At 50.9% G+C, this 26,751-nt stretch overlaps 2 protein-coding genes across 5 annotated transcripts in view; one reads left to right on the top strand and one right to left on the bottom strand.

Moving 5' to 3' along the window:
* Positions 1-8,716, bottom strand: part of LRRC8A (leucine rich repeat containing 8 VRAC subunit A) — a 40,091-nt gene extending 31,375 nt beyond the window's left edge. The window contains exons 1-3 of one of the 4 annotated variants that reach the window (XM_017949279.3): positions 8,583-8,688; positions 4,703-4,809; positions 3,742-3,956 (exon numbers count right to left, since the gene is read on the bottom strand). The gene's annotated coding sequence lies outside the window, so the exon portion shown is untranslated. Of the gene's footprint in view, positions 1-3,741; positions 3,957-4,702; positions 4,810-5,468; positions 6,893-8,582 lie in introns of those variants that run through there. The other 3 variants (XM_009188063.2, XM_017949278.3, XM_009188065.3) reach the window with 3 other exon arrangements.
* Positions 8,717-8,762: 46 nt separating this feature from the next.
* The window catches only part of KYAT1 (kynurenine aminotransferase 1), a 43,630-nt gene continuing 25,641 nt past the window's right edge, over positions 8,763-26,751 (top strand). Inside the window, exon 1 of the mRNA XM_009188059.3 lies at positions 8,763-8,937. Coding sequence (XP_009186323.1) covers positions 8,770-8,937 — 168 coding nt within the window. The 5' untranslated portion in view covers positions 8,763-8,769. The remainder of the gene's footprint in view (positions 8,938-26,751) is intronic.

The raw sequence follows: 26,751 nt of genomic DNA, 5'->3' as shown, positions 1-26,751 counted from the left end.
CACCATACCCAGCTGATTTTTGTATTTTTTAGTAGAGATGGGGTTTCTCCATGTTGGCCAGGCTGGTTTTGAACTCCTGACCTCAGGTGATCTACCCGCCTCGGCCTCCCAAAGTGCTGGGATTACAAGCGTGAGCCACTGCACCCGGACTAATATTTTTTATTTTTGTAGAGACAGGTCATTATGTTGCCCAGGCTGGTCTGGAACTCCTGGGCTCAAGCAATCCTCCCACCTCAGCCTCCCAAAGTGCTGGGATTACAGGTAGGAACCACCACGTCCAGCCAACACTCATATTTGCACATGGAGTCATGGCCACACATGGTTTACAGGACTTAACCTGTTACGAACACCAGCACTGCCTTCTTAGACAGGTTATGAAATGTGGCTACCAGTACCCTAGAGAGGCAGCAGATGCATCTTCTGTTGGGATCCCGGGGGACTGGGCACTGGCCAAGCCCTAGGCAGGTCAGGCGGAGGACTGGAGGGTCTGACAGAGGGTGAGTTGCCTGGTACCTGACTCTCTGGGCTAGAAGGGGGTTACCCCCAGTGATCCTGACCCATGGAGTCAGCTGGGAGATGCGAGGTGTCCTGCAGGGCCAGGATTCCCACCCACCACCCCCGCTGCTGGCCAGTGCGTTTGTCATGCTGACCGTCAGAGGGCGCAGGTTTGGCAGATGCACTCTGAGGGCGTCCAGGTAGCATGTGAAAGCTGTGGAATTTTACAGCCACTTTTACTCCAGTGGAACATCGCTCTAGGCGTGAGGCTTAGATTGCAGCAAGCAATTTAATTTTGAGGTTTTAAGCCCTCAAGAGACGTTTAGATGTAGACGAACTTGCTGCGAGACGCAGGACGCAACAGAAATGCATCTGGAAGACGGCAGGGAACATTTGTGGCCGGGAGTAAAAGCCCTTCTAGAAACCTCAGCCCCACACACCCTTGAGGAGGGAAGCTTAAGCCCCTCGCCTTCCCAACACACACACACACACACACACACACACACACACAAAATGAAGCCACTAAAAAACAACTGTCTGGCCGAGTGCGGTGGCTCATGCCTATAATCCCAGCACTTTGGGAGGCCGAGGCGGGTGGATCACCTGAGGTCAGGAGTTCAAGACCAGCCTGACCAACATGGTAAAACCCCGTCTCTACTAAAAATACAAAAATTAGCCGGGCGTGGTGGTGCACACCTGTAATCCCAGCTACTTGGGAGGCTGAGACAGGAGAATCGCTTGAACCCAGGAGGCAGAGGCTGCAGTAAGCCAAGATGGCACCATTGCACTCCAGGCTGGGAAACAGAACGGGACTCCATCTCAAAAAAATAAAAATAAATTTAAAAAAATAGGCCAGGCGTGGTGGCTCACGGCTGTAGTCTCGGAACTTTGGGAGGCCAAGGCGGGTGGATCACAAGGTCAGGAGAACGAGACCAGCCATGGCCAATATGGTGAAACCCCATCCCTACTAAAAATACAAAAATTAGCCAGGTGTGGTGGCGGGCGCCTGTAGTCCCAGCTACTCAGGAGGCTGAGGCAGGAGAATGGCGTGAACCAGGGAGGTAGAGGTTGCAGTGAGCCGAGATCCGGCCACCGCACTCCAGCCTGGGCGACAGAGTGAGACTCCGTCTCAAAAAAAAAAAAAAAATTAATTAATTAAAAAAGTAAAAAAAAATACCAACTGTCCAGTCCCAGTCCTGTGGGGAGCTCAGCCCTGCATCCACACCAAGGGCATGAGTTCTGCGGTAAACGACGGGGACTAAGGCTGAAAGAGTGGCCTCTGGTCAGTGTTTCTCAGCATTGTTTGTAGCCCACCAGCCTCACAACTGCTGGGGAGGCATCTTCAAAGCGCAAATTCCTGGGGCCAACCTTCCCGGGCAGACTCTGCAGGTCTGTGGTGGTGGGCTCAGGGGAACAGCATTTTAAACAAGCTCCCAGGTGACTCTGAAGGCCCCCAAAAGCCTGGGAACCTGAGAAAAAGGAGCAATGGAGAGTGAAGCAGAAAGAGCCCCGGCTGCCAAGTCATACCAACCTGGGTTCAAGCACTGGCTTTGCCACATGTACACTGTATAACTTTGGGCCAGAGACCTCATCCCTCTGGGCCTTGGTCTGTAAAATGGTAAAGCAACCTCACACACAAGGCTGTGGCGAAGGTAAGATGGGCAAATTCGTGCAGCATCCCAGCATGCGGCTTAGCACTGAGACACGGTGCTGAGGATGACCACGCACTGTAAAGGTGCTACTGCAGGAAGGAGGAGAAGCCGGAGATGCCGAGCACCATCTGTGGAGCGGCCAGCTCCGCGGCTCTCTCCCAAGCAGTGCATGGGAAAGAAAAGAGACTCCTAGGGTAGAATGGAGGAAGTGACATGGGGGAGGGACAGCGACAGGACAGTGAGCCTGAAAAACACAGGTGAGATGTCAGGAGCTCCAGCACAGACCTCACTCCCAGCGCGATCCTGCCAGACGCTCTGGCAGCCCCACAAAATGAGGCCGCCACGCCTGTACACTCTCCTTGCCCAAACCCTTCCTGAGGTCAGCTATACCCCAAAAGAGAGCATCTTTGGACCCAGGTAGCAGGGTGGACCCTCCTCCTGCTCCTCACCTGCCCACTCTCAGAACTAAAACTTGAAAGGAGCATGCCAAAAGGACCACAACCAACACTTTCTCCAGAGACAGCAAGGGTAAACTGAGTCAGGGTCTGCCTGTTCCTTCCTGTCCCCGGGAAGGGCCGGGCTCAGGAGAACAATGGCTCAGACTCAATTTGTCTCAGCTTGATTCATGTGTGTCCCCTGAACCCAGGCAGTGGGTGGAGGCCAAGACCCCTCAGGCGGGCCCATGCGGTTCACTCCACACCATCCTTGGCAAGGAGGAGGAATTATGATCTGACAAGCAGGACATGCTGCTTCCTGCTTAGCGCTGCCCAGCATGAAAGACTACAGTTCAGGCCTCCCCTCTCTCCAGGGGACAGAGTTCCTCAAAACCAACAGGAAACTCCTACAGGGCAGAGCCAGGAGTTGGCTGACCTTGTCCCATAAACAGGAGAGTGGACACAATCACACACCAGGCACTTCCCACCTCCCTCTGCTGCTGTAAATGCCCAAACAGCTCAAAACTCTCAGCATGTGAGGGGGAGGGGCCGGGGGGGTCTCGGGGGTGTGCATTCTGCCAGGACCACACACAACTCTATCTACCTCTTGCATGGGAAAGAGGTCCAGGGGATATCATTAAATGAAACAAAAGCAAGCTGTGAATCAGCAACTCAAACATGACCAGATTCATATAAAAATAAGCAAATGGTAATAACAGATGTGGAAGAGTATATCCCTTCCCATTCACACCTCTGAAGATGGGAATCAGCGGAGCCTCATTTCCTAGATGACATTAAAGATCCAAACAGGCCTGGCATGGTGGCTCACACCCGTAATCCCAGCACTTTGGGAGGCCAAGGTAGGAGGATCTCTTGAACCCAGGAGTTCGAGACCAGCCTGGGCAATGTAAGGCTCTATCTCCACAATAAATAAATAAAATTAGCTGGGCACAGTGGTGCATACCTGTAGTCCCAGCTACTTAGGAGGCTGAGGCAGGAGGATCACCGGAGCCTTGGAGATCGAGGCTGAATCATGATGGTGCCACTGCACTCCAGCCTGGGCAACAGAGTGAGACCCTGTCCCCCAAAAATAGCCAAACAGTATAAAAACATACAATGAATATGCAACTATGTTGGTAATGACAAAAAAAAAAAATTACTATTTCTTTTAAAATCCAGGCTGGGAGACTCAGGCCTTTCTTCACACAAAAAACTGAGGTGAGACGTAAAGGCAGGGAGGCCTCAGGGCAGAGAACGAAGGGCCCTGGCCCAGGATTCCAGGGTCTGGATTCAAGCCGCATGTCCTTGCCTTCTTTACAGATGAGTCTGGGCAAGTTGCTTCCTCACTCTGATCCTCAGTTTCCACATCTGTAAACTGGAGATAATGGCCACTGCCTGAGCATCCTCAAATGGTCAAATGAGATCACCGACCTGAGTATGTTTGGAAAATTATACAGCCGTCTATACATACACCAGCTATGACTCACGACCACCTTCTAGGACATGCACTCTGCCAACTGCCTGCTCTATGTCAACATATTTAATCCTCCACATGCTCTCAAGGGACTCTCCTGCCTCTGGGAACTGTTTTCCAAAGCACAGGCCAAGGAATCCGAGTCCCCAAAGATGTCTACACAATCAAATAAGTGTGGGGAAACATGAGTCGCTAGCTCCCTTATCGTGGTCAGCTCAATCCATTCAAGGCTCTGATAAGTCCTACAGCAAGGATAACAAGAAGTCTTTGTTTCCCGGAATGAACACTGTGACCGAAGAAACTGGTGTCTCATGGAGCACACTTGGGAAACGTGGTTCACGCTTTTTTGGGAAATGTGGTCATGAGGCTGCATTAGCAAAACCCAGACTGATAAGATCTGGGGTGAGGGAGCAAAAACAGAGGTTTGCAATGAAACAACTCAGCAGTCAATGAATGCAGCAAGCAGACATTACTCAGCGGGAGAAGGAAGAAGACAGTAATTCTGCTGTCTGCCACTCTGCCCTGAACCTACAGTAAGAAGAGCAAAGGACTGTGGGGACAGAGATGCTACCCTTTGTTCCCCAAGCTGGGAAGGGCACTTGACTGGAGCTGGAGCTGGCCGGGAAGGAGAGGGGCCCAGTCCTTACCCCAAGGACGGCTCTGCTATCTGCGCGTCGGCTGTCGGTGCTGAGGCTGGCCCGCGTCTGCCCGGGCAGGGTCCTGGCATTCCTTTTGCTCCATGGACGCTGCCTCCCTACAAGGAAGCGAGAGCTGCCGTCAGCAGGCACATGTGTGACTGTCGCAGTTACCTGCCGCACTGCCAGCACTTCCTGAGAGCCTGCTTGGTAGCAGGCCCTTGGCTGGGCTCTGGGGTGACAAAAGAGGTTTTTTTTGAGACAAGAGTCACACTCTGTCACCCAGGCTGGAGTACAGTGGTGCAATCTCGGTTCACTGCAACCTCCGCCTCCCGCATTCAAGTGAGTCTCCTGCCTCAGCCTCCTGAGTAGATGGGATTTCAGGCACGCACCACCAAGTCTGGCTAATTTTTGTATTTTTAGTAGAGACAGGGTTTCCCCATGTTGGCCAGGCTGCTCTCGAACTCCTGATCTCCAGCGATCTGCCCACCTCAGCCTCTCAAAGTAATGGGATTATAGGCATGAGCCACCGCACCTGGTGGACAAGAGAGGTTCTGACAGAGCACGTCCCTCCAGAACCTGGTCGACTGAGGAGGTGCCAAGTCAGTAGCGATGGTCTGAGACCTCAGAGCTCTGCTGCGGGGGAGCCAGGAGAAGCGCTAGACCCAGACTAGTCGGGTCAGGGAAGGCTTTCTGGAGGAGGAGTTGTCTGAGTTGACTCCTAAGAGTAGGAGCTGGAAAAAGAACATTCCAGGCAGGAGGAACAGCACACCTTTACCTGGAGGAGAGAAGACATGGCATCCGGAGAAGGCTTCAGGGCTCGACATGGCGAGATCCAGAGCCAGAGAGGGGAAGTGGCAAGAGATGAGCCACAGCGGGGTGGCTGGGTCAACCAGCCTCTGCCCAGACTCCAACTTAAACACCAAATCAACCCATCACCTCCGACAGTCAACCAGTCTCCAGTGAGCATCTACTCTGTATGCACCAGACACTGTGCAGAACTGTGCATGGGGGTGGCAGGGTGGGGAAAGAGGTGTGATTACCACAATACACGGGTTTCAGGGAGCCGGGAGCTTAGGAGAGTGGCCCAGCCACCAGAGAGAGCCAAAGGATCAGCAGGAGTTACCCAGGAAGGAGGAGGGCGGGGGCAGACAAAGACACCTGGACTGATCTAGGAGGGATGGCTGTTTTTCCAACATTTCTACCACTGGGTATTTATTTACTACACTGACTAAGTTCCAGGCACTGTGCTGGGAGGACAGACATGGAAGATGGTCATGGGAAGTAGGTCAACAACCCCGCAATTCCACATGGGGTGGGGGGGTGACTAGGCAGTAAAGCACCTACAGCTATATAGGCACAGAGGCCATCCAAGCCAACCTCTACCTCACTCTACCCTCCGTGTCAAGGATGAGGCACCCACTGAGGCTGTGTGGTCCAATCACCTGCCCATGGCAGAGTCAGGTCCAGAACTTGGGCCCCTGGACTCCGTCACTAATGATTCTAGTCCCTCCTCTTCCAGAAAGCATACCCTGACCACCCGCTACATACCCACCCCGAGCTAATTCCTTCTTCCTCTGGGCTGCTACTGTAATATTTCCATTAATATGGTGGCCATAGTGTATCAGAACTTATGTGTCTTCCGGTCTGCCTCTCCTCCCAGACTGCAGTTCTCAGGAGGACAGGGATGTTTTCCCAGCTACCCCAGGCCCCAGACGGGCACTTTCTAAAGAATGGCTGAATGAGTGAATGAATGAATGAATGAGTCAAGGCATGGAGAGACCGTGTGCTGGGCTCTAGAGCCCCACATCCATCCCACCTGAATCTCCAAGAGGTCTTGGCCCATCAGTGTGTGCCTCAGTTTCTCCATGTGAAAACCTAGAATCACCTCTACTCGAAGAGGAGGAAGTCAGGAACCAGGATGATTTCCTTCCAACTCCTACAGGCAAGGTCCAGGCCAAACCAGGCAGCAACCCAGGGTCTGGCCACTTCCCTGAGTTCTGACCCACGGGAGTGATCCCCAGGATCCCCTACAGTTCAGAATGGCCACTCAGAGTTTGCAAAGGAAATGGTTTCCTGGTGGGTGTGCCTATGGGATGGAGAACCACCACATCTAGTCAAGTTCTGGGGGGAAGTCATGAACATTTCCTGCGCCCCCTGCTCTGTTTTTTTTTTTGTTTTTATGAGACTGAGTTTTGTTCTTCTTGCCCAAGCTGGAATACAATGGTGTGATCTCGGCTCACTGCAACCTCTGCCTCCTGGGTTCAAGCAATTCTCCTGCCTCAGCCTCCCGAGTAGTGGGGATTACGGGCGCGCAGCACCATGCCTGGCTAATTTTTTGTATTTTTAGTAGAGACAGGGTTTCACCATGTTGGCCAGGCTGGTCTCAAACTCCTGACCTCGTTATCTGCCCACTTCAGCCTCCCAAAGTGCTGGGATTACAGGTGTGAGCCACCACGCCCGGCCCTGCGCCCCCTGTTCTATACCCTATGGTCCCTAGAAGGCAGGGGGCATGAGACCCCATGCCAAAGCCCTGAGACCAGGAAAACAAGGAAGCAGAGACCAGTCACCCAGTCACTCATCTCTGTCATGTCCACAACAGCCTCCTCCAGCACAGGTCATCTGTCCTTGCCTCCCTTCATGAGCCAGAGGAAGACTTGACCTTCACGGAAGCTACATCAGTGAGACTGAGCAATCAGCACTGCCCAGCCTCTCTGAACAAACTCCCACTCCCCCATCCCCTCCACAGGAAGTATCAGCAACAGCTGATCTCCTCCCCCTTCTCACAGTCTGTCTGCCAGGTGGTCTGCTCCAAAGGGCAGAATACAGTTTGGCAGGGGTTAAGAGTACTACCAACAGAAGAGGTGGAAGAGACCCTTGGGAACTTCGGGCTCCCCCAGTTCCCTTCCTCTCACCGGGTGCTCTCCCTCCACACCTCATTCTCAAAAGGCTTCCTGAGGTAGGGCAGGGGAAAAGGAGTCAGTGGAAGTGTGGCTCACGCAGGAACCACCCACCCTTCCAGCCAACTCTCCATCAGGAGGCGGCTACCAGACAACCCCTGACCCATCGCTCCTTCCCAAAAAAGGCAACAATCACAACAGCTGAGAACCCCGGTTCACTCCAGTCCAGATCAAGGGGAAGAAGCAGTCAGCGAAAGCAGCAGAATCATCACGAACTCCATGACCCCAGCTATGCCCCTTCAGCCTGGGAGCTCAGTTTGGTGGGTGTCCAGCTCACCTAGGGCTGGACCAGGCCCGGACCTCACTTGATCTGGCCCTCGGGGCCACCTGAATGCACAGGACTGGGACAGGGTCTGGGTTCTTAGATCCCGGACCGGTCTTCCCAGATATCCCATCCCAGACAGGCCCCAAGAGCCTAGCCGGGGATCCTGCCCCCAAGTCAGGGCACTGCCCCTATCGGGAACGAGAGGAAGGAGGGGTGCAAGGGAAGAGGAGGGGACCAGGAACTCAGGAGAAGACAACTACGGGAATCTCTGGAAAAGAAATGGCAAGGGGAGAGCCCACAAGTGGAACCTCTAGGAAGGGGAGAGTGTGTGTGGAGGGGTGAGGATCTGGGGGGACCCAGGGGATGACAAGGGGACATGGGGGAGCCGAGGCGGAAACTCCTGGTTTCTGGAGCACAAGGAGGCACAGGGGGGCCTGGGAGGGGGCTCGCGCGCCGCGGAGCCGGCAAGCGGTGGTGCCCCGGAGACCCCAGGCACTGGGGAGCCCAGAGGTAGGCCGAATACCGCGGGAGGTCCCCAGGGGGCCGGCCCCGGGACAGAGCCCCAGATGCCCCCGGGCGCCCGGGACCGGGCAGCTGGCCGAGGGCGTGTGTAAGTGGGTTTCAAGAGGTGACAGCTCGCGCCCCTTTCCACACCCCCTCCACTCACCTGGGCTCGCCGCGCACGGCCGCCCAGCAGGCAGCCCCAGGCCCCGGCCGCTCCGTCCCGCCGCCGGCCGCAGCGCTGCTCCGGCGCCTCCTTTTGTTTGTCCCTCACTGCACCACTCAGCCTCCTCCGCCCCGGAAGTGACGTCACCGCCAGGCGCGAACGCGGCGGCCAGGGCGTCGCCATCTTTATGAGGGGAACTCTAGCTGCGCCTTCACCCGCTCTCGCCCCCGCGCTACCGCCCTGTTGCTTCGGGGCGGAAGTAGCGGAGCCCGGGCTCGGCCCCCTTAAAGGGACAGGGACTGCTGCAACCTACCGGGTGTACTTGGGAACGAGAGGTGAAGCGGCCCAGGCGGGGGTGAGTAGCTGTGTCGGAGCGTCACTGCCCGGAGGTCAGGTGCCGAGGCTGGGAGGGCCTGCTAACGGTTCCGAGTTTGGTTGTGCTAGAGTGCTTAATGAGTTTAACGCTACTAAGGATAACGGAGTGGCTGCTCAGAATGATTGAGCCGCCCGCGGGAATCAACTGCGCGTGCTGCTCGCCGATCCTCGCTCGGACACTGGAGCTGGTCCTCTCTGCACCCAAATCCTCCTCCCACGACCGCTCCGGTGGAGATGGCACCCGAGACAACAGGGAATTCTGGGCAGATCTGGGGTTGGAACTGGGTCCCCAGGCTCCAGCTCTGCAGCTCCATGAATCCCCCTAGGTCCTCGAAAATTCCCTGGCTGATAACAGTAACGGCAACCAAATTAAAAAATAATCCATACAATGGAGTACTGTGCAGCCATTAAGACGAAAAATGTTTAATATGCACTAATATAGGGCGACTTCTAAGATACCTTAGGTTAGAAAAGGAAGCAACAGAAAAAACAGCGTTGATGGGTGCTGTCCGTCTTTGCGTAGAAGGACACGTGAGGGTGGGGGTATCTGCGGGTGTGCGCGCCAGCTGTCTGATAAGATGCATAAGAAGTTGTTAATTGCGGTTGTCTCCGACAGGAGAACTGGGATCCTGGGTACCTGGGCCAGGGCGAGAAATTTACTACCCTGTGCAGAGGTAGATAATTAAAAATAAGATGATGACGATAGTCACGGCTCCCATCCATCACGTGTTAAGCCAATGCCTGGTTTCACTTCTCCTGTTTGGAGGTCTTATTTTTCCCTTTTAATAGAAAAGAAAAGAACCTTAGAGGTTAACTTAGCAATATCATAGCCAGGGCCGGGCGCGGTGGCTCACGCCTGTAATCCCAGCACTTTGGGAGGCTGAGGCCGGCCGATCACGAGGTCAGGAGATCAAGACCATCCTGGCTAACAAGGTGAAATCCCATCTCTACTAAAAATATTAAAAAATTAGCCAGGCATAGTGGTGAGCGCCTGTAGTCCCAGCTACTCGGGAGGCTGAGGCAGGAGAATGGCGTGAACCCAGGAGGCAGAGCTTGCAGTGAGCGCAAATCGCACCACTGCACTCCAGCCTGGGCGACAGAGCGAGACTCCGTCTCAAAAAAAAAAAAAAAAAAAATCATAGCCAGGAAGTGGAGAAGCTGGAATTTGAACCCTGGACGATTTACACTGATGACCATGATCTAGCTTCCCCCCTCCACACTGAGAAGCTTTTTCTGTTGTCAGTCACGCAACACTCGTCTTGGGGCCTGGCACACAACAGGTGTCCAGTAACTATTTATTGACATGATGTGTAGTGTGAAAAGCAAATGTTGAAGGTCAGAGCCCAGGCTTAAAGTCCAGGGCTTGGGCACCTCTTTCCAACCTGTGGACTGTGGGCCTGCCAGGTACTCCATGGGCCTCCATGTCCCTGCCTGTAAAACGAACAACCAGAACCACAGTTGTAGACAGTGAATGTTCCCACGTATTACACTTTGTACTTTACACGCAGATAAGCCTCATTTTACAGATAAGTAAGTGAGGCACAGAGAGATTAAGAAAGTTGCCCGAAGGGGGCTCCTACAGGTCTCCCTCCCTCCCTAGGAAGACTGTTGGGCTTCTAGGCCTCTCCCTTAGCTTCCCAGGATCATCTGGGCTAATGCTTTGGGGACCTACGATGTGCTGAGTGAGCTGCCAGAGGCTGAGGATCTCTCGGAGAACAAGTCAAGCACATAGTTCCTGTCCTTGGAGTTGAGTGCCCCGGTGCTGAGTACCTTGAGGGCAGACATGTGGCTTAGCCTGGGTGGAGTCAGAAAGGGCTTCTCCAAGGAAGGGACTTTCAATGTGACTGGAAACTGTAGAATGTCCAGAAGGAGAAATGATGGGGCTGGAGACTCCAGGAGAGATGTGCTCCTACTCTGGACTTGGCCTTGGGGTCCACCAAGAAACTGAGGGTGACCAACAGGATTGGAGAATATGCAAGTTAGACCCATTTAGTCTGGCTTCAGCAGGAATCTTTCCTCCCGGAGAATGCCTCCATTAGGTGCCAACCACCAGAACTCCACACTAACCTTTCCAAGCTCCAAAGAGTAGGGCGCCTGATTTTATAATCCAGGTGGGGGCGATAAAGGAATGCAGAAGCGTTCGCAGCCATGAGGCAGTCACTGTAACTCCTGCCAGAAGAGACCTGGGGCCACATCCCAGTCCTGGATGGCACTACCAGTTCCCTGCAGAATTCCTTTTTTTCTTTTTTTTTGAGACGGAGTCTCGCTCTGTCGCCCAGGCTGGAGTGCAGTGGTGCAATCTCGCCTCGCTGCAAGCTCCGCCTCCCGGGTTGACACCATTCTCCTGCCTCAGCCTCCCAAGCAGCTGGGACTACAGGCACCCGCCACCACGCCCGGCTAATTTCTGGTATTTTTAGTAGAGAGGGGGTTTCACTGTGTTAGCCAGGGTGGTCTCGATCTCCTGACCTCGTGATCCGCCCACCTCGACCTCCCAAAGTGCTGGGATTACAGGGGTGGGCCACCGCGCCCGGCCTCCCTGCATAATTTCTAAAATGCTCATCCTGTGACCTCATTCCCCAGCTTGCAGCTGGGGGCCTCCTGGTGCTTTTCTGGGACTTCAAGTAAGTCATTTCCCCTCTCTGAGCCTCAGTTTGCCCACCTGTAAAGCTGATGCCACCTCCTCCGAGGCTCCTGCGAGGCTGTCTGTCTGCCTATCTCTTGTGGGTTCCTTCAATGTACGAAGCCGCCCTCAGGAGTGAGATTGTGGTTTTGGAATCTGGGTCCTGTGCCAGGGGGAATAAGTGGTGGGATACCTACTGTTTGTCTCACTCAGGTCTTCCTCCAACCCCTCCAGCCTGGAAACCTGCAGTCTGGACTCCAGAAGTCATTTCTCTCTCCTCTGCCAATTCCTAAGCCCAGGGGGACTGTGTCTGAGTGATGTGATTGTTAGATCTCCTTAGACAGGCTGTTCTCTCTAGGAAAACATTGGCTCAACAAATTGTCACCAAACATTTGTCTTCAGGGGATTCTGTTTTTTTTCTATCAAAAAAAAAATTGGATTAATTATATAATAAGAGATTCTTCATTTTGCTTGGTTACTAATTTTATGGAAAGCCTGGTAGGTTTAAATGTTAATAGCTTGTTGGCTGGGTGCGGTGGTTCACGCCTGTAATCCCAGCAATTTGGAAGGCCGAGATGGGACGATCGCTTGAGCTCAGGAGTTCAAGACCAAGCTGGGCAACTTGGTAAAACTCCATCTCTACCAAAAATACAAAAAGTAGCTGGGCGTGGTGGCACGTGCCTGTGGTCCCAGCTACTCTGGAGGCTGAGGTGCAAGAATCGCTTGAAACTGTGAGGCGGAGGTTGCAGTGAGCCAAGATTGTGCCACTGTGCTCCACCCTGGGCAATAGAGCAAGACTGTCTCAAAAACAAAAAAAAGTTAATAGCTTGTTGTCATTGACAGGTGGCTGAGCCAGGACCCACAGTATATTTTCTGTGGATTCTTGTCACCCCCATTGTACAGATAAGGAAGCTGAGCCTCCAAGAGGCTGCGGCCTGGCATGATCAAGGTCCCATAGCTAGTTTATGGTGGAGCTGGGACCATTTGATCCAAGTCCAAGGTTTGGTCCTCTGTGGTTATTCATGCTGTAGACTGGTCTTCCTGGGCATGGTATCCCCAGTCCTGTATGCCTTCTCTAGAGGTGCCATGATGTGTGTTGTCTCAGTAACTGGGAGTCTCCTGGCATTTTAAGCCCAGGGATGCTAAACATCCTTCAAGGCTCTGGATAGATCTCCCCAGTGAAGAACTGACTCACCTCAAATTCTAAGTGTGCCCCTGTTGAGAAGCTCCGAAACCGAATACTTGAGTGATGTGACGTGGGGCCAGCTTGGGAAGCCATGGTCACCTTACCTGCCCTTGTAAGCAGCCATACAAGGTGAAGTTGGACAAGATGTGGCTCCTGTCCCCAAGGGGCTGGTGGTCTCCTGTCAGCTGCATCACCCGCCTGAGAGGAGATTTCGGGGGACAGAATTTGGACTTTGGAAATAGGCAAACCAAGGTTTGAATCACAGCTGGAGTTCTCTAGGCTAAGTGAGTTTTCCTTGTTCTCCTTTTGAGCAAAATAGAGTAAATAATACCATCCTAATCAACTGTGATGAGGATTAGAGAATTTAGGCCGGGCGCGGTGGCTCAAGCCTGTAATCCCAGCACTTTGGGAGGCCGAGACGGGCGGATCACGAGGTCAGGAGATCGAGACCATCCTGGCCTGTGCAGTTTGAAACCCCGTCTCTACTAAAAACAAAAAAACTAGCCGAGAGGAGGCGGGGTGGTGAGCCTGTAGTCCCAGCTGCTAGGAGGCTGGAGACGGGAGGGGCCAGCTAAGCCGGGAGGCGGAGGCTTGCGTGAGCTGAGATCCGGCCACTGCACTCCAGCCTAGGTGACAGAGCTGAGGAGCCTCCGTCTCAAAAAAAAAAAAAAAAAAAAAAGAAATTTAGCATGGGGTTGGGGGCGGGGTCTCCAGGCACAGTGGAGAGCTCTCTGGGAGTTCAGCAAAGGGCCTGGAGTGGACTAGAAGCTGAGAGGAGAGCACAGGTGGAATGGAGGCCCTTCCAGGGGATTTCAGATTGGAGGGAGTAGCATGCCCAGGCAGGGAAACAACTTGAGTGAAAGGTGGGCAGCATTTATTGAAAAGCAAAGGGTGACTGGACATGGTGGTTTCAGCACCATAATTCCAGCAATTTAGGAGGCCAAGGCAGGCAGATCGCAGAGGCCAGAAGTTCAAGACCAGCCTGGCCAGCATAGAACTCAATCTCTACAAAAATGCAAAAATTAACCAGGCATGATGGTGGGTGCCTGTAATCCCATCACTTAGGAGGCTGGTGGGAGGAGGAATCCCACTTGAGCAGGAGGCTGGGGTTGCAGCAGCCAGGTGTGCCACTGCACTCAGACTGGGTTACAGGGTGGCAGAGAGAGACTCTGTCTCAAAAAGGGGCCCAGCATGGTGGCTCAGCCTGTAATCCCAGCACTTTGCCAGGAGGAGCCGAGGTGGAAGCGGATCCACAAGGTCAGGAGATTGAGACCATCCTGGAGACAATACAAGCTAGCACAGTGAAACTCTGTCTCTACTAAAAATACAAAAAAAAATTAGCCAGGGCATGGTGGGTGCCTGTAGTCCCAGCTGAAGGCGGGGAGAATGTGATGAACCTGGGAGGCCCGGGCTTCCAGTTAGCTGAGATAAGCGCCACTGCACTCCAGCCTGAAGTGACAGAACCAGACTCCATCTCAGTAAAAGAAAAAGAAACAGAATAAGAGGATGACTGGGTGTGAGTGTCTCAATGCCTATAATCAAGCTGTAATCCCAGGACTTTAGGGAGGCCAAGACAGGAGGGATCACTTGAGCCCAGGGTTCAAGACAGGCACAGACAACATAGGGAGGCTATACTCTATTTAAAAGTAGTGTTTCAGAGCCAGGGGTTAGAGGCATGCACCTGTAGTCCCAGCAGATACTCGGGAGGCTGGGGCAGGAGGATTGCTTCCAGCTCAGAAGGTTTAAGGCTACCCTAGGTGACAAAGGGAGACCTATCTCTAAAATGAAAAAAAAGAGTAAAGGGAGGGTGGAGGCCTAGTTACAGCCAGCTCAAGGCCAGGCCAGGGAGGAGCTGGACTGTCAGTGTCACCACAGGCTTCTGGGCAGGCTACCAGTCCAATAAGGGGTTGGGGTATATCCAGTGGCATAGCTGACATCAGCCCCTGGGTTATTGACATCAGCCCCTGGGGTGCATCAGTGGCATTCCGGCGGGCCCAAGATCATCCACCGCCTTTTAGATTAAAGCATGTAGCCAGTTGCCTTGGGCTGAGTGGAGGTGTGTTGGAGCAGGACACAGGCCACTGGCCCTCGGCCCCTGGCACAGCAGCCAGGGGAGGCCTCAGATCTTAGATGCCTGGGAGGCAGAGGTCCGGCACAGCTGTGGTCACACTGTGGTGCTGGGCTCTCGGTACCTGCCAGAGCACCTGGGCTGCCTCCCATTTGCAGCCAGTTCTCCCACACATTTTTTTTTTCTTTTTTGAGACAGAGTCTTGCTCTGTCACCTGGACAGCTATCAGAAGCTGGGTACCCAGTGACTCCAGTCTTGGCCCCTACAACCTCCGCCTCCGGGTTCAAGCACGCCTGCCTCCAGCCTCCTGAGTAGCTGGGACTACAGGTGCCCGCCACCACACCTGGCTAATTTTTGTATTTTTGTAGAGATGGGGTTTGCTATGTTGGCCGGGCTTGATCTCGAGCTCCTGACCTCAGGAGTGATCCACCTGCCTCGGCACCTCCCAAAGCGCTGGAGATTGCAAGGCGTGAGCCACCACGCCAGTGAGCCAAGGTCACATCACTGCACTGCAGCCTGGGCGACAGAGCAGGACTCCATCTCAAAAAACAAAAACCAAAAACAAAACCAAATTGAACATAGATGGAATAATGGAAGAAATAGCTAGCTGTGGGGATGTCAACTCTGCAGCTGTTCACTGTTTGGGAAACTTGGGATCTGCATCCAGAGAAACCTCACGAAGGCAAACTTATCAACATAAATGAGGAAAGTGGTTCTAAAGAAAAAGATAATGACCCAAAGGAAATAACACCAGCAAAATCTTCACATTAAAGGAACTCCCTGGGCCGAGCGCAGTGGCTCACGCCTGTAATCTCAGCACTTTGGGAGGCCGAGGTGGGCAGATCACTTGAGGTCAGGAGTTTGAGACCAGCCTGGCCAACATGGTGAAACCCCATCCCTAATAAAAATACAGAAATTAGCTGGGCATGGTGGTGTGTGCCTATAATCCCAGCTACTCAGGCGGCTGAGGCAGGAGAATCATTTGAACCTGGGAGGCAGAGATTGGAGTGAGCCAAGATTGCACCACTGCACTCCAGCCTGAGTGACAGAGCGAGACTCCTTCTCAAAAAACAAACAAAAAAAGAGACAGGACTATCTCACCACAAAATGTATAAAACAGGAACTCCCAGAGATATTTGACAACATTGAAAGCACAAAGGATGGCTAAGGATGACTTGTATTCACTAAGACATAGAAGATGTCAGGCGCAGTGGCTCACACCTGTAATCCCAGCACTTTGGGAGGCTAAGGCAGGATGATTACTTGATGCGAGGAGTTCAACATCAGCCTCAGCAACATAGTAAGACCCCCATCTCTACAAAAAATAAAAATAAAAAAAATAGCTGAGCATGGTGGTTTGTGCTTATTGTCTCAGCAACTCAGAAGAATGAGGTGGGAGGATTTCCTGAGTCCAGTAGGTTGAGGCTACAGTGAGCCGAGATCACACCACTGCACTCCAGCCTTGGCAACAAACATAGAAGAAATGCTCATTCTATATTGTAAATTAAACCACTGGAAGACTACAGCACTGTTCAGTTCAGAATATTCTTTTTTTTTTTTTTTTTGAGACGGAGATTTACTCTGTCACCTGGGCTGAAGTGCAGTGGTGCGATCTCCACTCACTGCAACCTCTGCCCCCCAGGTTGAAGCGGTTCTCCTGCCTCAGCCTTCCATGTAGCTGGGATTACAGGTGTGCATCACCACTTTTGGCTAATTTTTTTGCATGTTTGTTTTTGCAGGGGCAGTCTCGTTCTGGCGGTGCAGTGATGCTCACACATGGCTTCCTCATCTCCCGGTTTCAGGGATTATCCTGCCTCAGCCTCCAGTGGCTGGGATGGTTGGGTGCCCTGCCACACACAGCCTATTTTTTGTAATTTTAAGTAGGCAGTTTCACCATGTTGGCCAGCCTGGTCTCAAAAAGAGCTCTTGGCCTCAAATGACCTGCCTGCCGTGCTCCAAAGTGCTGGGATTGGTGAGCCACCGTGTCGGCCCCTTATTTCATGATAAATTTTTCCTTGATAAACTTTTATAAAGAGAAAACAGGCCGGGCGCGGTGGCTCCGGAAGCCATAATCCAGCACTGGAGGCAGCGTGGCGAATCGAATGGTCAGACCATCCTGGCTAACAACGGTGAAACAAATCTCTACTAAAAATACAAAAACTAGCGGCCCAGTGGCGAAGCCTATAATCCAGCCTCGAGAGAGGCTGGGCTGAAAATAAGCGTGAACCGGGGAGGGCACCACAGTGAGCTGAGATCTGGCCACTGCACTCCAGCCTGGGTGACAGAGCAACATCTCTGTCTCAAAAAAAGAAAGAAAACATCTTAATTTTCAATGTTTTTACAATATTAAATTGCAGTGTACTAAGTTCTTATTAGTTATATATTTTTTCATTTCCCTATACTTTTTTTTTTTAGAACCAGAGTCTCACTGTGTTGCCCAGGCTGGTCTCTGAGCTCAGTGATCTCCTTGGCCTCCAAAGTCCACAGGACTTCCCTGAGGCATGAGCTACCACACCTCGTTTTAACAGATGCTAGAGTTTTAAAGGTTGCAGAACAATTGTCTTATTATTTCTTTATCCAATATGCTTTCTCATTGATTATTAGAACCTATATTTTTAATTTCAGAGTATCGTTTTTCTTTGTTTGTTGGCAGGAGTCTCACTCCTGTCACCCAGCCTGGAGAATGCCAATGAGTGTGATCCCGGCTACTGGAACCTTTGCCCTCCCGAATTTCAAAGCAATTCTCTGCCTGAAGCCTCCCAAGTAGCTAGGATTACAGGCACCTGCCACCCAGGCCGGCTAATTTTTTTGTATTTTAGGCAGGGCCGGGGTTCATCATGCCCAGCCAGGCTGGTTTGAGACTCCTGACCTCAGAGTGATCTGCCCACCTCGGCCTCCCAAAGCACTGGGATTGCAGGCGTGAGGCCACAGCGTCCTGCCAACATGGTCATTTTTTTTTTTCCGGAGACAGTCTGCTCTGTTGCCCAGGTTAGGTACAAGTAGTGGAATAGAAACCGCTTACTGGCCTCCCACCTCCCAAGGTTCAACTGATCTCCTGTCTCAGCTTCTAGTAGCCGGGATTACAGGTGTGTGCCACCATGCTTGCCACCTTTAGTAGAGATGGGCTTTGCCATGTTGACCAGGTTGGTCTCGAACTCCTGACCTCGGAAGATGATCCACGCCTCGACCTCCCAAAATCCTGGGATTGAGTGTCTTCCACCACCGACACCTCCATACTGATGGCTCTTTTTGAGACGGAGTTTCGCTCTTGTTGCCCAGGCTGCAGTGCGGTTCAAGCGATTCTCCTGCCTCAGCCTCCAGAGTAGCTTGGATTACAGGCGTGTGCCACCACCCCCAGCTAATTTTTGTATTTTTTTTTTAGTTGAGACAGGGTTTCACCATGTTGGCCAGGATGGTCTTGATCTCTTGACCTCGTGATCCACTCGCCTCAACCTCCCAAAGTCTTGGGATTATAGGTGTGAGCCACCATGCCCAGACAACATGGTCATTTTTGTAGTCCCACACTACTATGGAAAATAAAGACTACCTGAATATGTATGTGTATGTGTATATATATAGTATGCATCCTCACATATGTATCTCCACAATTTATTTTGTGTGTTTATTTTTTGAGACAGGATCTCAGTCTGTCACCCAGGGATGGAATGGAGTGGTGTGATTACGGCTCACTGCAGCCTCGACTGCCTGGGCTCAAGTGATACTCCCAGCTGAGCCTCCCGAGTAGCTGTGACCGCAGGCATGGGCTACCACACCCAGCTTTTTTTTTTTTTTTTTTGAGACAGAGTCTCAATCTGTCACCCAGGCTGGAGTGCAGTGGCGCGATCTTGGCTCACTGCAAGCTCCGCCTCCCAGGTTCACGCCATTCTCCTGCCTCAGCCTCCCAAGTAGCTGGGACTACAGGCACCTGCCACCACGCCCGGCTAATTTTTTTGTATTTTTAGTGGAGACGGGGTTTCACCGTGTTAGCCAGGATGGTCTCGATCTCCTGAGCTCGTGATCCGCCCACGTTGGCCTCCCAAAGTGCTGGGATTACAGGCATGAGCCACTGCGCCTGGCCCACACCAGCTAATTTTTAAAAAATTATTTGTAGAGACAAGGTCTCGTTATGTTGCTCAGGCTGGTCAGGAAATCCTGGGCTCCGATCCTCCTGCCTCGGCCTCTCAAAGTGCTGGGATTACAGGTATGAGCCACCTTTCCAGGTGTGAGCCACCACGTCCAGCTTTCTCTACAATTTAAAAAAATGCAAATAGAGTTATATTGTTCTTCAACCTGCTCTTTTTGTTTGTTTTTGTTTTGTTTTGTTTTAAGACAAGGTCTCACTCTGTCTCCCAAGCTGGAGTACAATGGCACGACCTTGGCTCACTGCAGCCTAAACCTCCTGGGTTCAAGCGATCCTCCCACCTCAGCTTCCCAAGTAGCTGGGACTACAGATGCGTACCACCATGGCCAGCTAATTTTTTGTATTTTTTGTAGAGATGGGATTTCACCATCTCTACATTACCAGGCTGGTCTCAAACTCCTGAGCTCAAACAATCCACCCGCCTTGGCCTCCTAAAGTGTTGAGGATTACGGTCCTTGACCGGCCCCATACCTGATTTTAAAAAATGTAAACGGGTTATATTGTTCTTCAACCTTTTTAAAAAATTGCCATACTTCTTAATTGGTGAAATTCACCTAACATACAAGTAACTATTTTAAGGTATACAATTCAGTGACATTTAGTGCATTCACAATGTTGTAAGCATATGTCACTGTAGTTTCAAAACTTTCTCATTCCATTAGGAAAACACTCTGTACCCGTCAAATAATCACTCCCCATTCCCTCCTCCCTGTCCTCTGGTTACCTCTCGTCTGCTTTCTGTCTCTATAGACTTGTTATTCTAAGATATTTCTAGGAAGGAATCTCCATATAGCCTCATTGACTATTTTGTCAGCTTCTTTCACTTAGTGTGGTTTGTTTGTTTGTTTGTTTGTTTTGTTTGTGACAGGGTCTTGCTCTATCCACCAGACTGGAGTACAGTGGCATGATCTCAGCTCACTGCAATCTCTGCTTCCCCGGCTCAAGTGATCCTCCCACCTCAGCCATCTGAGTATCTGGGACTGCAGGTACACACCACATACAGCAAATTTTTGTGTTTGTTTTTGAGAGATAGAGTCTGGCTCTGTCGCCCAGGCGGAGTGCAGTGGCGGGATCTCCAGCTCTGCAAGCTCCGGCTCCCGGGTTTACGCCGTCCCGCCTCAGCCTCCCGGTGGCTGGGACTACAGAGAACCCCATGCCTCATCCCGGCTATAGAGTTTTTGTATTTTTAGTAGAGGCAGGGTTTCACCGTGTTCGCCAGGATGGTCTCGATCTCCTGACCTCGTGATCCGCCTGTCTCTGTATTTTTTGTAGAAACAAGATTTTGCCATGTTTCCCAGGCTGATCTCAAACAATGATCCTCCCACTTCAGTCTTCCAAAGTGCTGAGATTATAGTCATGAGCCATGTGGCTCGGCCTCACTTAACATATTTTTGAGGTTCATCTAAGTTACTACATGCATCGATACATGTTTCATTCCTTTTTGTGGCTGGATAATATTCCATTGTACAGATACGTTATAATTTATCCATTCATCCATTGATGGACAATTTGGTTTTTTTTCCACCTGTTGGCTATGATGAATACTGTTGATGTAAACATTTGTGTACATGTTTCTGTGTGGACATATGTTTTCAGTTCTTTTGGGTATATACCTAGGAGTGAAATTGCTAGGTCGTAAGGTAATTCTATGTTTGGACTTCATAAAAATTAAACAGTTTTGTGTGCCAAAGAACATTATCTGCCAGGCGCGGTTGCTCACGCCTGTAATTCCAGCACTTTGGGAGGCCAAGGCGGGCGGATCACAGGGTCAGGAGATCGAGACCATCCTGGCTAACACAGTGAAACCCCGTCTCTGCTAAAAATACAAAAAATTAGCCGGGCCTGGTGGTGGGTGCCTGTAGTCCCAGCTACTCGGTAGGAGCATGCCGTGAACCCAGGAGGCAGAGCTTGCAGTGAGCCGAGATGGCGCCATTGCACTCCAGCCTTGGCAAGAGTGAGACTCTGTCTCAAAAAAAAAAAAAAAAAAATGGGCTTGATACCGTTGTCAAAAATCAATAAGGCCAGGCGCAGTGGCTCCCACCTGTAATTCCAGCACTTTGGGAGGCCAAGGCCTTTGTATTGCTTGAGTCCAGAAATTTGAGACCAGCCTGGGCAACATAGTGAGACTCCCATCTCTACAAAAAATTTTTTAAAATGGCCAGGCACATGGCTCATGCCTGTAATCCTAGCGCTTTGGGAGGCCAAGGTGGGCAGATCATGAGGTCAGGAGATCGAGACCATCCTGGCCAACGTGGTGAAACCCCATCCCTGCTAAAAATACAAAACTTAGCTGGGCATGGTGGTGAGCACCTATAGTCCTAACTACTCAGGAGACTGAGGCAGGAAATTGCTTGAATCCCAGAGGCAGAGGTTGTAGTGAGCCGAGATCGTGCCACGGCACTCTAGCCTGGCAACAGAGCAAGACTCCATCTCAAAAAAAAAAAAAAAAATTTAAAAATTAGCCAGGCATGGTGGCATGTGCCTGTAGTCCCAGCTACTCAGGAAGTTGAGGCAGGAGGATTGCTTGACCCTAGGAGAACAAGGCTGTAGTGAGCCATGATTGCACCACTGCACTCCATCCTGGGTGACAGAGCGAGACCCTGTCTCAAAAAAAAAGGAAAAAAAGAAAACAAAAATATCCAGCTACTTGGGAACTGAGGTGAGGGAATCACCTGAGCTCAGGATGTCGAGGCTACAGTGAGCCATGATTGCACCACTGTACTTCAGCCTGGGCTACAGAATGAGACCCTGTCTCACCAAAGAAAAAAAGGAAAAAAAAATCAGTGGGCTAGGCTGGGCACGATGACTCATGCCTATAATCCCACCACTTTGGGAGGCCGAGGTGGATGGATCACCTATAGTCCCAGCTACTCAGGAGGCTGAGGCACAAGAATCGGCGGAGCTTGCAGTGAACCAAGATTGTGCCATTGCACTGCAGCCTGGGCAACAGAGTGAAACTCTGACTCAAAAAAAAAAAAAAAAAAAAAATCAGTTGGCCATAGATGTCTGAGTTTATTTCTGGGCTCTCAATTTTATTCCATGGGTCTGTCTGTCCTTAATGCTCATACCACACTGTTCTAATTATAAGCTTTGCAATAAGTTTTGAAATCAACCTGCATTTTTCACATAACCTGAATATCTTTCCATGTCAGAGTGCTAAAAGCAATCTTATTCCTTTTAGTGGTTGCACAATAGTTCATTCAATGGTTAAACCACACAGTGATACAGCGATACTGAACTAGCCCCAGGTTGGTGGACATCAGATTGCCTCCAGTTTTTTTTTTTTCTCTCATGCTCAGTGCTGCGTTAATCATCCAAGTGTTTATCTTTTTGTATATGTGTGTGAATATTCCTGTAAGATCAGTTTTTAGGGCTGGAGGCACTGGCTCACACCTGTAATCCCAGTACTTTGGGAGGTCAAGGCAGGAGGATTGCTTGAGCCCAGGAATACAAGACCAGCCTGGGCAATGTGGTCAGACCTTGTCTCTACTAAAAATAAAAAGTTAGCCCAGCATGGTGGCATGCACCTGTGGTCCCAGCTACTTAGGAGGCTGAGGTGGGAGGATGGTTTGAGCCCCAGACGTTCAAGCTACAATAAGCCATAATCGTGCCACTGCACTCCAGACTGAGTGACAGACCAAGACCCTGTCTCAAAACAAACAAAACAAAAAGCTTTCAGGAGAGGAAGTATTTGGAGTCAAGAGTGGTGTGTATTACTATTAAGTGCCCTCCCAGGGCTGGTGTCAGAGCTATGAAATCCCAGCACTTTGGGAGGCCGAGGCGGGTGGATGCAGAGGTCAGGAGATCAGAGACCATCCTGGCTAACACAGTGAAACCTCTCTACTAAAAATACAAAAAAACTAGCAGTGAGTGGCGCCCATAAGTCCCAGCTACTCAGGAGGCTGAGGCAGGAGGAGATGGGCGTGAACCAGGAGGGAGCTTGCAGTGAGAGCTGGGATTCCATTACTGCATCAGCCTGGAGCCAGAAGCTGAGACTCCGTCTCAAAAAAAAAAAAAAAAAATTGCCTCATTACTTGCCGGTGCTCTCACTTTTATTTTCTTTGTTTATTTTTTTTTTGAGGCCAGTCTGCTCCTCGCCAGGCGGGTACATTCTTGATCCTCACTGTGGCTTTCTCCGCCTCCTGGGTTGATCTCACGCCTCAACCCTCCCAGCCTTGGACCCCGCCCTCATGCCTGCTTGGCTGAGTTCCACTGATACAATGAGATAGACTCCCCGTGTTAACAATGTTTTCCTAAAATGATCCGCCGACCTCCCAAAAGTGCTAAGGATGAGCCAGCATCAAACTCTCTTAACCTAGTGCTTTTTCCGTCACAGAATTCTTACCTTATTTTGTGGATGAGTTTGGGTGAATTAAGTTTGTCTTCCATACATCTGAGGCAAAAATAGTATACTTTGGTTTGTCGTGGCCTGGTGCAAGCATCCTTTCGAGGTTATTGACTCTTTTTTTTTTTTTTTGTGAGTTGCAGGGCTGTGCATTTGGGATCTCAGCTCTTTCCTGGCTCCACTTTAGGGTTTCCATTCTCCATACCTCCCAGCCTCCCGAGTAGCTGGGACTGCATTCCCGCCCGCCTCACGCCCGGCCCCTAGTTTTTTTGTATTTTTTTGTGTGGGGTTTCACCGTGTTGCATTGGGATAGTCTCGATCTCTGACCTCGTGATCCGCCCGTCTGCGGCCTCCCAGTGCTGGGATTACAGGCAGAGCACGCGCTTGGCTTTTTGAGATGGAGTCTTGCCCTGTTGCCCAGACTGGAGTGCAGTATTTGCCGATCTGGGCTGCGCTCCGCCTCCTGAGTTCACGCCATTCTCTTGCCTCAGCCTCCCCGGTAGCTGGGACTACAGGCGCCCACCACCACGCCCGGCTAATTTTTTGTATTTTTAGCAGAAGCAGGGTTTCACTGTATTAGTCAGGATGGTCTCGATATCCTTACCTTGATCTCCTGACCTCGTGATCCACCCGCCTCGGCCTTCCAAAGTTTTGGAATTACAGGCGTGAACCACAGCGCCCAGGCTTTTTTTTTTTTTTTTTTTTTTTGAGACAGAGTCTTACTCTGTCTCCCAGACTGGAGTGCAGTAGCAAACACAATCTCAGCTCACCGCAACCTCCACCTCCTGGGTTCCAGCGATTCTCCTGCCTCAGCCTCCCAAGCAGCTGGGGTTACAGGCGCACACCACCATACTTGGCTAATTTTTTTTTATATTTTTAGTAGAGACAGGGTTTCACCATGTTGGCCAGGCTGGTCTTGAACACCTGGCCTCAAGTGATCCACCCGCCTCAGCCTCCCAAAGTGCTGGGATTACAGGCGTGAGCCACTGTGCCCGGCGACTTTTTTTTTTTTTTTTTTTGAGACGGAGTCTCACTCTGTCACCTAGGCTGGAGTGCAGTGGTGCGATCTCGGCTCACTGCAAGCTCCACCTCCTGGGTTCACACCATTCTCCTGCCTCAGCCTCCCAAGTAGCTGGGATTACAGGCACCTGCCACCACACCCGGCTAATATTTGTATTTTAGTAGAGGCAGGGTTTCACCATGTTGGCCAGGCTGGTCTCAAACTCCTGACCTCAGGTGATCCGCCTGCCTCAGCCTCCCAGAGTGCTGGGATTACAGTCACCATGCCTGATGACTATTTTCTTTTGTGAATTTCCCATTTATATCTTTTTCATACTTTTTCTTATTGAGAAACTGGTCTTTTGTTGTTGATTTATAAGAATCCTTGCATATTAAGGCTCATATTATATTAAAATGGCCCAATTACTTGTTTGTGTCCTTGATTAGATTGTGCGCTCCTTGGAGGAAAGGAAGGTATCCTATCACCTTTGTATCCATGGCGGCTAGCTTAGGGAATGAATAGCACAGTAGGAATTCGTTGCAGAGGTGTACACCTACCATATAGCAGGCTCTGTGCAAGATGTTGAGAATAAAAAGATGAACAGAAGAGAATCTTTGTTCTAACAAAGCTTACAGTCTGGTGCACGTGATAGACACTCATTCTTATTCTGAGGGTTTGTTGAGCAGCTACTTTGTGCCAGGTGCGTAACACCCATTGGAAGAGCCAGCTTATTAGGATGAGAAAAATGTCAGGACTGGGACTTCACTAATCTGGTCCTGGGAAATCTGGGTGGGTCAGTTCCCCATCCCTGGTTATCAGTATCCCCATCAACAAAATGTGAGTAACTGGACCAAATTATCTCATTTCCTATTGAGCATCCACCCATCTGTGCTGCTTTGGCTTTTGGAAAGTAGGAGTCAGAGTCCTGAGTTCAAATATTGGCTCTGTGCTGGGCGAGGTAGCTCATGCCTGTAATCCCAGCACTTTGGAAAGCCAAGGTGGGTGGATCGCCTGAGGTCAGGAGTTTGAGACCAGCCTGGACAACGTGGTGAAACCCCGCCTCTACTAAAAATGCAAAATTAGCCTGATGTGGTGGCACATGCCTGTAATCCCAGCTACTTGGGGGGCTGAGGCACGAGAATCGCTTGAACCCAGGAGGCAGAGGTTGCAGTGAGCCAAGATTGCACCATTGCACTCCAGCCTGGGTAACAAGAGCAAAACTCCATCTCAAAAAAAAGAAAAAAAAGAAAAAATATGTATTGACTCTGCTACTTATTAGCTGTGGCCTTGGGTGTATTACTTAGCCTTTTTTTTTTTTTGGCGGGCTGGGGGATGTGGGGAGAGACATGGTCTTGCTCTGTCGCTCAGGCTGGAGTGCAGTGGTGGGATTATGGCTCACTGCAGCCCCAACCTCCCAGGCTCAAGTGATCCTCCCACCTCAGCCTCCCAAGCAACTGGGACTACAGGCACGCACCACCACTCCCAGATAATTTATTATTTTTTGTAGAGATTGGGTCTCACTATGTTGCCCAGGCTGGTCTCGAACTCCTGGGCTCAAGGGATCCTCCTGCCTTGGCCTCTCTTGTAGGCGTAAGCCACTGTACTTGACCACTTAACCTCTTGAAGGAATCCTTCTTATAGAATTAAAAGTGATGGGAAGCCAGGTGCAGTGACTCACGCCTGTAATCCCAGCACTTTGGGAGGCCAAGGCAAGTGGATCACTTGAGGTCAGGAGTTCTAGACCAGCCTGGTCAACATGGCGAAACCCTGTCTCTACTAAAAATACAAAAATTAGCTGGACATGGTGGTGCACACCTGTAGTCCCAGCTACTCGGGAGGTTGAGGCACAAGAATCACTTGAAAATGGGAGGCGAAGGTTACAGTGAGCTGTGATTGCACTGTTGCACTCCAGCCTGGGCAACAGAGGAAGACTTTGTCTCAAAAAAAAAAAAAAGGAAATAAATAATAAAAGTGATGGGACCTGATTTCAAGTAGTCAAAATCATAGAGACAGCAAATGGGTTGGGCTATGGGCCAGAGGGTAAAGGGATGTAATTGTTTAATGGGTACAGAGTTTCAGTTTTACAAGATGAAAATGGTTCCAAAAACTGTATACCTATACATGGTTAAGATGGTAAAGTTTATGATATGTGTATTTTACCAGAATTTTTAAAATGAAAAACTTTTTTTTTTTTTGAGACAGAGTCTCACTCTGTCGCCCAGGCTAGAGTACAATGACGCAGTCTCGGCTCACTACAAGCTCCACCTCCCAGGTTCACACCATTCTCCTGCCTCAGCCTCCTGAGTAGCTGGGACTACAGGTGCCCACCACCACGCCTGGCTAATTTTTTTGTGTGTTTTTAGTAGAGACAGGGTTTCACCATGTTAGCCAGGACAGTCTTAATCTCCTGACATTGTGATCCCCCACCTCAGCC

The sequence above is a fragment of the Papio anubis genome, chromosome 13, assembly GCF_008728515.1.
Source record: "Papio anubis isolate 15944 chromosome 13, Panubis1.0, whole genome shotgun sequence".
In the NCBI taxonomy this organism is placed as follows: Eukaryota; Metazoa; Chordata; class Mammalia; order Primates; family Cercopithecidae; genus Papio; species Papio anubis.
This window is presented reverse-complemented; position numbering and strand designations above follow the sequence as displayed.